Source organism: Hemiscyllium ocellatum, chromosome 35, assembly GCF_020745735.1.
Source record: "Hemiscyllium ocellatum isolate sHemOce1 chromosome 35, sHemOce1.pat.X.cur, whole genome shotgun sequence".
In the NCBI taxonomy this organism is placed as follows: domain Eukaryota; kingdom Metazoa; phylum Chordata; class Chondrichthyes; order Orectolobiformes; family Hemiscylliidae; genus Hemiscyllium; species Hemiscyllium ocellatum.
This window is the reverse complement of record NC_083435.1, coordinates 5,572,853-5,583,518: the sequence shown is the minus strand read 5'-3', so window position 1 is coordinate 5,583,518 and position 10,666 is coordinate 5,572,853. Positions and strand designations below refer to the sequence as shown.

Genomic DNA, 10,666 nt, shown 5'->3' with positions numbered 1-10,666 from the left:
TTCAAGAGAACAAAGATTTTATTAACAAATTCTGCAGAATTGGATGCCTTCCCAAAGAAAAGCGTACCCAAGCATTACAGCGATCTTTCTTATATAGCAATTTAGAGCCTCCCCATGGCCCCTAGAGGTCACGAGGGTCATTGCTTTACAATGATCTCATTTCTTACAGAGAAAGCATATGATCATGTCCTCATTGTCTCGAACTCCAGCTGCATAACCCACTTCCCTGTCTAATGATATTTTCAGCCCCTGAATTTAGCAACCGTCTCGCACCTTGTACTCTTAGCTGGTTGTTTTTGCACCATATTAGCAGAAGTATTGTCTCGCTCAAGGTTTCGTTATTTTTCAAAGCTGACCCCTTGCCCTCAGCTAGCTTGTTTTTCTTACTAACTGTTTACATTGCAATACTGATCGTTAGAAGATCAATCTTTACGTAAATTAGCCCAAACGTTAACATTTCCTTAAAATAAAACAGCTAGTATATATAAAATAAAGTAGCAAGACATACCACATATTTAGTTTGGTTATATATTAAATGTCTAGGGTACCATGCACATCTTAATAGCTTCTTGTTGCATAATAAAGCAAATCTAAATCTCACAACTCCACCCTTTTTCTTTTTAAGATGTGCATGCGTAACAGAATAGGCTGAATTACGGCTCAGGGAGGTCCTTCTGTCTTTTCAATAGTAAAACTTTAAGTTCATGAGTACCATGTTGGGGTATGGCAATGGCTTGCATCTGGGCGATATGGCGTTGGATCAATACCCTAACACAAGGAACCAGACAGGGAATAACGAGGAACAGGGCCCCGACACCCACCATCATTATTAATGCCATGCGCCACCAGCCACCCCCAAAAAGCGTGTTCCACCAACTAGCGTCCCCTATAGGTCGCCACGTCTGGACAGGTACATGGGCCATTTTACGGATGTCCCGGGTGATTTTTAGGACAGCCTCGTAGTTATCGTCTATTTCCAGACAGCAATTTGTCGTGTTAAACTTCCCGCAGACACCCCCTTCAGAGGCAAGCAGGTAGTCTAAAGCAAGACGATTCTGATATATTGCAGCCCTCATTTGAGACTGCTATCTAGCCAGTAATTCCAATGCGAAGGCGGTTTTGTTGGTGATTATTTCCATCACCGCCTGCAAGCGAATGATACGATTAAGCATATAAATTGGAGTTCTGTAACCCCAAGAGCCATCCTGAGCCCAACTTGCCGGCCCATAATACTCAATGATACGGGACGGTGGCCAATCTGCGCCCCACTTGGCCAAGTGGATGTCTCCGTACTTGTGGACATTCCACTGACTAGCACTCCTACGCTTCCGTGCTAGCTTTCCGGACCTCCGTTGCAGGGAGTCGAACAACTTAACCCCCAGGTCAGCCCCTTGATCACGGGGGAGGAGAAAGAACTCCGGTCTGACTATACCGAGGAAGCATAAGCCACCCCATTTCTCGGGCAACCTGGAATACGCCAGATCCCCACAAATCCAAAATAAACCATCGGGAGCCGGACCCCCTCCACTGTCCCTGGCAACACCGTCCCAGGCCTCCCTAATTCCCGGCATTCCCGCATAAGGGCCAGAACCACTGCAATTCCAGGAATCAGAGGTGGGATGCAACCGCCTGCAGGTGAGATCCCCTTGTTGGGTGATAGACAACCCAAGGGGTTGTTTGGTGAGAAACCAACCCAAGGGTCGGGGCCACCAAGTGTCTGTGGTGAGATTCAAGACCCGCTGACAGGGGCTGTCACCAACTGGGCGGGACCCCTGTTTCCCAACGCAGAAGTGGCCCGTCGGGGTATTCTGCAATTTCCAGACTTGATAAATTCTGTTCTTGGAGTAAGTCCAATTGTATTCGAGGATTTCCTGAACATCCAAACTCTCCCCCGTCCATGGCCACTGCTCGGTCATATGCGGACCCCCACAAACCCAACAGCTCGTCACATTTAAAATTTTGGCAATTTGAGACGTGAAGTCAATAAAGAGATTTTTCACAACATCAGGAAGAGTAAGCCGACTCTCAATGTCCTCATAGAGGGAGGAAACCTTGGCTGAGGCGGCTATTCTGGCATCGTAATTTGGAATAGATTTCTCTAATCTGGGATATATTTCCTTAACCCGGTCAAAGTGGTCCGCTGCCGAGCCAGTAAAACTGATACAGAGCCATTGTGCCATAAGTGGACAGTCTATATTTCCACTCGTGTAATATCCCAGGCTGAATACCTGGTAGTAATGTTCCCCATCCTCCCAACATGGTATCATTTTCTCCCGGTTGTAACAGGCACCACTTATTTTAGTGTGAAACACAAAAGACCCCGGAAAGACATGGTCTCCCCATTTCACAGTTTGGCGGCATTTGTCGCACGGCCTGTTAGCCATATCCCAGCTGTCTTTTTTTTAATGCAGACCCATTCGTGTTCTTCCCAAATACATTCATGGACCCTCCCCTCAGGCCATCCAATATATCCCTTATTTAACATTTGATAATACAATTTCCCATCCTCCCAACATTCCTCCCGGGACTCCTCATCATGGCAAAGGGAGAAGAAATTAGGATCTCCCAATTGAATTATAGCGCCGCATTTGGCACATTCCCCTTTAGGTCTTCTTTTATCTGTTTCCAGCAATTCAGCATGTCCCTGTAAACTGTCTGTTGACATACACAACCATTCGTAATGTATAAAGGGGCAACGATAGACCCTAGCCTTAGATAGACCGAGATATCCCCTGTTTTTTTTACTTGATAGTATAGTTTTCCCTTTTTCCCAGCACTTTTGTTGTGGGTACATATCATAACAGCGAGTATTATTAGCATAAGAGGAGTGGGATACAAAGGATCCGCATAACTCTAACTCAGTGTCCCACACCCGAACCCTAGAGCGTCATTTATCACAGTTACCAGTCAATTTCCCCACTAAAAGGAAGGCAAATAATAATACAATATGTAGCAAAAGAGTCCCAAGAGAGTTCATTTTTGATGTTTCTTTAACTTCACCACCAACGGTTCATCACCGGCCTCACACGACCAAGAGTCCTCTTTGGGCGGCGGCACCGGGCCTTTTAGTCTGGCGGCGTGAGTCCACCCTTTTTCTTTTGTTCGTATGGCAACATCGGTGGTGAGTAACACCTGAAACGGTCCCTCCCAGAGTGATTGGAGTTTCTTCGGTTTCCAGGATTTTATCAAAACCCAGTCTCCCGGTTCCACTTTGTGGAGGTGGATATCGAGTGGAGGGGTCTGAGTCAGGAATCCCTGGTGGAGTAAACGAGAAACAGCGAAGCCACATATCTCATGACTCACGCTCTAGGTGACAAACACTCAAACATTCATGCACTAACAAACAGATGAATTCAAGCCAGACCACAAAGTGTTAAACTGCTTGTTAGCTGAGAAGCCCTTTTTTAATAAAAAAAAATCCATACACAAACACAAATTCTCACATCCACAGAGACTTTTTTTTACAATCAAATTTGCACACACAAAGACACACATAAATCTTCACCAACACAAAATTCCTACAGAGGGGGGCGGCCCACACAGACGTAAATATTCAGGTTTAGATAAACACCGTATTTATCCAACTCCTTTTGTCTTTCATACAGTCCTCCCATACTACTGCTACCAGTATCTTAGCCTTCCGTTCCTCCGCCATTATGCCTCTCTATACAAATACCTTCTGAACCTCCTGTAACAACTCCGACTCATTTCTACCGCTCCCATCCTCTATCTTCTGTAACTTCTTCTGGATATCAGGCCATGCCTTTGTACTCATTTCTACCGCTCCCTTAATCTGTGTAAGAATGGACAGGGAGACTCGTCCTTTCCCTGCCTCAGGTCAAAAACCTTGGCTAACTTTCGCTGTTTGGGGATGCAAGTTTGTATCCCTCGGATTATCAAATTTTGCATGTCTAGTATATTATTTCACTTTTCTATATTATGGTTGTCTCAGTTAGGGTTCTGAAGGGGATATTTGTCCTCACCCCTGACCATCCCCCTCCCATGCCAAATTGTCCGGCAAGCTTAATACCGGTGCTGTTACTAGTTTTTTTAAAAAAAATCTCAATTAACACTTTCCCTATTCAGTATCCCCATATAAGTCTCCTTTCTCCCCCAGTAAATAGTATATTCAAAAATAGACATTAACTCAGCCCACATATACAGACTGGGCCTCAAACATTAATTAATTTGTTCTGACAATCCTATCGGATTCTCATCCAGGACCGTCATTTCCTTTTAAATGTTCCGACCTCCCCACTGGTGAGGGGGTCACACACAAACCCAATTTCCTTGTCCCCTATCGGCACTTTTTAAGAAATATTGTAATGTTCCAAACTTCTCATATCCTCAAACACCAATTTTAATTCATGCTTGACTAACTTTAAAGCCTGTTCCTAAACTGTAAACATATATATATATCCATTTATTTAGTATTTAATATTTAAAATATAAAATACATACAGTTCCCAAATTTTAAAACCCACTGTAATCACCCAAATTTAGTATCCTAATTTAGATCCAAAATTAGTTTTCTTGTGTACTCCTAACTATTTCTCAATTACAATACTTTAGGTCATAAAATAATCATAACTGTCTTACAATAATTTGTCATTTCAAGTTTTAAAAAAATTCTAATAGCCGAATCCAAGGTCTCAGATAATAACTATGGAAGTCCTAACTACAACTGTCCTTCACATAGTGAAAATAAATCATGTTAAATTTTCATAAAAATCACATTTAAAACAATCCTGGAACTCAAGTTCCAGTGAATAAAACTTCCTCATTCAATCACCAACAAACAAATGTGCATTCAACCCGAATCACAGAGAGTTAAATGTTTTGCAAGCAGTTCTCTCTCTCTCTCTCTCTCTGTCGGTCTTACTGCAAACTGCTGGTTAAAAAAAACTTCAGTTGTCTTATATCATTTGAGTTTAATGAGGCTACAACAAATCCTGTGGTCCGTTCCCCAACCGGGACCTCCCGTGCGGGGACAGTCTCACTACTTCTTTATCCCCTTTTCTCCTCATGTCTCTCTCTCTCTCTCTCTCTCTCTCTCTCTCTCTGTTTCTCTCTGTTTTAGTCTTGGATTATATTTATTCTTTAAATGATCATTTAAAATTTGACAAACCCAATCCTCGTCCGATCCAAATTTGGGCCACCAAACAGAACCCCCTTGAATAGGTTGTTGTGACCATTTTTCGCAAAATTTAACCATTTTTCGTCTAGACTTCCCCTTTCTTTTTCCATGACCCCAGTTACGTAACATTCGTCCTAACGGGCTATCATCCGGCACCCCCTTGTATTCTTCATCAGGCAATGGTTCAGGCACTCTTGTGCCCCCGTTTCCCATACCGAAGATAAGTACAAGCAAATAAACCGCCCGTGCGAGAAACAAGAATATCCCACACTCACCGGATTTCCTTATGATCGACCGGGGTAGCGGCAACAGGTAATCAACCCTTGGTAACTGACTGAACGCAGAGTCTCCGGTACGTAAACAACACCAAACAAGGCAAGGTGTCCTTGAGTTTCGCATCAGTCAGAGACCAAACCCTGGTAACTGATTGAGCGCAGAGACTCCGGTACGTAAACAACACCTGACAAGACAAGGTGTCCTTGAGTCCTGTGCATCAAGCAGAGACCAAACCCTGGTAACCAATTGAGCGCAGAGACTCCGGTACATAAACAACACCTGACAAGACAAGGTGTCCTTGAGTTTCGCGCATCAATCAGAGACCAAACCTGTCCGAACGCAACAGAAGAAATCTGTGCCTACCTGGCTTCAGTGCACCAAAATTACTCGATCCCCTGCCTGTTTTTCCCTTTATGACTGGCCAGTCTCCTCCCTCTTTGTTCTCCTGAGCCTCCCGGATACCACTCGCTCAAGCCGCGAAGCGGGACGGCGAGTAAGGAATCGGGGACTACCGAACTCGGTAGGGTGCACCGTCTCCGATGTCCTTCCTTGAGCCCACCGCAGCCGGAGTGTGGAGCCGGACGAGCCCCCAAGTTGTTAGAAATGAAAATTCACTTCTAAATAATCGCTCTGGACAAATTCAAGAGAACAAAGATTTTATTAACAAATTCTGCAGAATTGGATGCCTTCCCAAAGAAAAGCGTACCCAAGCATTACAGCGATCTTTCTTATATAGCAATTTAGAGCCTCCCCATGGCCCCTAGAGGTCACGAGGGTCATTGCTTTACAATGATCTCATTTCTTACAGAGAAAGCATATGATCATGTCCTCATTGTCTCGAACTCCAGCTGCATAACCCACTTCCCTGTCTAATGATATTTTCAGCCCCTGAATTTAGCAACCGTCTCGCACCTTGTACTCTTAGCTGGTTGTTTTTGCACCATATTAGCAGAAGTATTGTCTCGCTCAAGGTTTCGTTATTTTTCAAAGCTGACCCCTTGCCCTCAGCTAGCTTGTTTTTCTTACTAACTGCTTACATTGCAATACTGATCGTTAGAAGATCAATCTTTACGTAAATTAGCCCAAACGTTAACATTTCCTTAAAATAAAACAGCTAGTATATATAAAATAAAGTAGCAAGACATACCACATATTTAGTTTGGTTATATATTAAATGTCTAGGGTACCATGCACATCTTAATAGCTTCTTGTTGCATAATAAAGCAAATCTAAATCTCACAGTCTCGGCAGAGCAGAGAAGCACTATCAGCCGAGCTGCAGAAGCAGGGCAGAGACATTCAGGAATTGGGGTGCCGAGTCAGAGAGGTGGAGTCGAAGGCCGCAGCCTCAGAGACTGGGATAAAATCAACAGCCGACCACATCCGTTTTCTCGAGAATCGAGTCCAGAACCTAGAAAACCACATTGATGACCTCGAAAATCGATGTCGTAGAAAAAATATTCGGTTGTTGGGCCTTCCCGAGCAGGAAGAGGGAGGCCAGCTGACAGCATTCTTAGAGCATTGGCTGCCACAACTTTTAAATCTGCAGGCTGGATCAGGCCAGGTAAGGGTAGAATGGGCCTACCGGGTCACAGTACGTGGGCCCGGCTCAACCCAGCGCCCACGCCCGGTCCTGTTCCAGCTGCAGAGCTATAGGGAGAGGCAGATTAGATTAGATTACTTACAGTGTGGAAACAGGCCCTTCGGCCCAACAAGTCCACACCGACCCGCCGAAGCGCAATCCACCCATACCCCTACATATACCCCTTACCTAACACTATGGGCAATTTAGCATGGCCAATTCACCTGACCCGCACATCTTTGGACTGTGGGAGGAAACCGAGCACCCGGAGGAAACCCACGCAGACACGGGGAGAACGTGCAAACTCCACACAGACAGTCGTCTGAGGCGGGAATTGAACCCTGGTCCCTGGCGCTGTGAGGCAGCAGTGCTAACCACTGTGCCACCGTGCCGCCCAGATGCTCCTGGAAGCCTCAAGAAATCTGGGAAAAGATCCCCAAGCTATGACCCACAAAGGATCCAGGATCATGCTGTTCCAGGACTTCTCCCCAGCTTTGGTCCGAAAGAGGAAGGCATTCGATGAGGCGAAGAAACGTTTAAGGGACTTAAATATCCAGTACTCCTTACGATATCCAGCGACGCTACGCCTTAGCCACGAAGGATCCATATATAACTTCGGATCACCGGAGAAGGCTAAGGAATTCTTGGACTCTCTTAAATAAGCTGTAAGAGATTGTGGACGCTGGTCTGCCTTTCCCATTATTTTGGTTTACATCCCTTCATCTTTTCTTATCTTTCCCCCTATGTGTGTATGTATATATATATGTTGGGGCGTTTGGTTAATGTTGATGGGGGGAGGTGGTTACCTTATTCTATTTTACTTCTGTTTTTAGGAGCGGGGTTGTTTTTCTTTCCCCTGTTATTTTGTGGTATTATATTTAAGTATTACGTGTTGAGATTGTAATCTTATAGTTATATATGGTATTAATATTCCCAAATATATTTAGGTGTGGGTGTGGGTGGGGGTGGGGTGTTCACTGTTAACTCTAGCTTTATATTATATTTGAATTCTCCTCATTTTATTGAGGAACACCTGGGTCAAGGGTGGGGCACTGGTTGGAAGAGGGTAAGATGGACTGTGGGAGAGGAAGTGACGCTCCCTGGGAACAAGGGAGAAAATCTCCAATTCGGAATGTTTTATATTTTTTATACTTAGAAAGAGTTTTTTGTTATATTGTTTTGAGTGTATCAGAGAGTCTTTACTTTTGTAAATCTTGTATGCTCCATGCTCGGGATGTTCTAGATAGGGTTTCCCCTCCCGAAGGGTCTCGGATCTGTCCAGATGATTATGGCTGAACAGTCGGTTAAGTGGTGCACCTGAAATGTCAGGGGGAGTAATTCGCCAGTTAAAAGGAAGAAAATATTATCAAATCTTAAGAAGGAGAGAGTTGATATAGCTCTCCTACAGGAGACACACCTGTCGGATAAAGAACACTTAAAATTACGACAGGGCGGATTTGATCAGGCCTTTTTTTCCTCTTTTAATTCAAAAAGCAGGGGAGTCGTTATCCTTGTCCGGAAGAACTTGCCTTTGAAAATTCTAAATCAGATAAAAGACGAATCTGGACGATATATTTTGATTAAAGCCCTCATAAATGGAGAGGAATATGGGATCTTAAATGTGTACTGCCCCCCGGCACACCCCTTTAAATTCATAACGGAAGCTTTTTCAAAACTGATGGCCTTTGGTGCCCGTCATACAATTATAGGGGGAGACTTTAATTGTATTATGGATCCGGAAATAGACAGGATTCCCAAGAGTGCCGCTGGAGTATCTCCCAGATCTAGACAACTGGCGGACCTGAATAAAGAATTAGGATTGGTAGATGTATGGAGATGTCTCCATCCACAGGGTAGAGATTTTTCTTTCTACTCTAATCCACATAAATGTCACACAAGAATTGATATGTTTTTTGCCCCATCGATTTTTCTAAACTCTATAGCAACCTGTAAAATAGGTACTATAGCAATCTCTGACCATGCCGCTGTATACATGGAAACTAAGGTAAAGAACAATGGGACATCTGCTCGGCATTGGCGTATGGACCCCTTCCTGATAAAAGATAGCAAATTTTTAAAGTACTTCTCCCAAGAACTTAAAACTTTTTTAGAAATTAATACTGGTACGGCTAGCAATCCGTCAATGATGTGGGAGACCATCAAAGCTTATGCACGAGGTTTGATCATCTCCTATTCAGCGACCCAGAGGAAAATGAAGGGAGAGCAACAGCGTCTGCTCGAAGCTCGCCTAAAAGCAGCCGAAGCAGCATACGCTGATAGACCTTCTATCACAAAATTGCAGAGGATTACAGCTCTTAGGACAGCTTTAAACACCGCGCTTACTCAAATGGCTAAAAGGGAAATATTATTTGCGAAACAAAGATTATATGAATATGGCAACAAACCGGGTAGATACTTAGCATTTCTTGCAAAGAAAAAGAAAGCCCCTCAAACTATTCCGACCATCAAGGAAAGTACAGGTACCCTGACTCATGATCATAAAAAGATCAATGCGACCTTTAAAGAATTTTATTCTGAACTATATAGATCGCAGGATTGTGAAGATAGGATTAGGAGGATGCAGTCATTTTTAAAAAATTTGACCTTCCTGGGCCTGACTCCGGAACAGGTGTCGGCCCTAAATACCCCTTTAACAGTCCAAGAAATACTTGAGGCAATTAGGCAACTTCAGAGCGGAAAAGCATCGGGCCCGGATGGTTTTCAAGCTGAATTCTATAAAGAATTTACAGGAATATTGGTTGACCCACTTATGGATATGTATAATTTTGCGCATAGTCAGGTCTGTCTCCCGCCCACGCTGAAAGAAGCAAATATTTCTCTTATCCTCAAAAAAGGAAAAGACCCAGAAGATTGTGCATCTTACAGACCAATATCCTTACTAAATGTAGACTTTAAAATTCTCTCAAAAATGTTAGCACTAAGACTAGAAAGGGTACTGCCATATATTATAAAGGAGGACTAGACGGGATTTATTAAGGGCCGCAGATCATCCAATAATATCAGAAGGGTCTTGAATATGATCCAAGCCTGTCATCAGGGAAAGATACCAGGAGTAGTAATTTCATTGGATGCGGAAAAGGCATTTGATAGGGTTGAATGGTCATATTTATTTTACACATTGGAAAGGTTTGGCGTTGGACAGGTGTTTACCAAATGGGTTTCAACATTGTATAATGACCCCAAAGCAGCTGTTATTACTAATGGGTTAAGATCGGATGGCTTCAGTGTGGGTAGGGGCTGCCGTCAAGGATGTCCTCTCTCACCATTGTTGTTTACACTGATAATCGAACCATTAGCAGAAGCCATCCGGGCTGATCCTAATATAATGGCCCCGAGGATTGGTACAGGTAAACACAAAATTACCCTCTATGCAGATGACATTCTCTTATTCCTCAGTAATCCTTTAATGTCAGTGCCTCGTCTAATTCAAGTTATTAATACATTTAGTGCATTCTCAGGCTATAAACTTAATTTTTCAAAATCGGAAGCCATGCCAATGGGTGGTCTGGCTATGATACCCCACTTAATGGACGGATCCCCTTTTCCCTTCCGTTGGTCCCTGGAGGGCTTCTTATATTTAGGTATTTTTATCACGCCAGTATTTGATCAGCTGTATAGGGCTAATTTTGTACAATTAATGGAAAGGATAAG

The 10,666-nt window shown here is 43.6% G+C and overlaps 1 protein-coding gene across 1 annotated transcript; it reads right to left on the bottom strand.

Annotated features, from left to right (window-relative positions):
- Positions 1-6,459, bottom strand: LOC132832664 (endogenous retrovirus group 3 member 1 Env polyprotein-like). The gene is made up of 2 exons (XM_060850743.1): positions 5,777-6,459; positions 1-3,255 (listed from the first exon to the last, which is right to left on the bottom strand). Exon 2 carries the CDS (start codon positions 2,382-2,384, stop codon positions 1,086-1,088), a length of 1,299 nt encoding a protein of 432 aa, XP_060706726.1. The 5' UTR covers positions 2,385-3,255; positions 5,777-6,459; the 3' UTR covers positions 1-1,085.
- Positions 6,460-10,666: the final 4,207 nt, after the last annotated feature.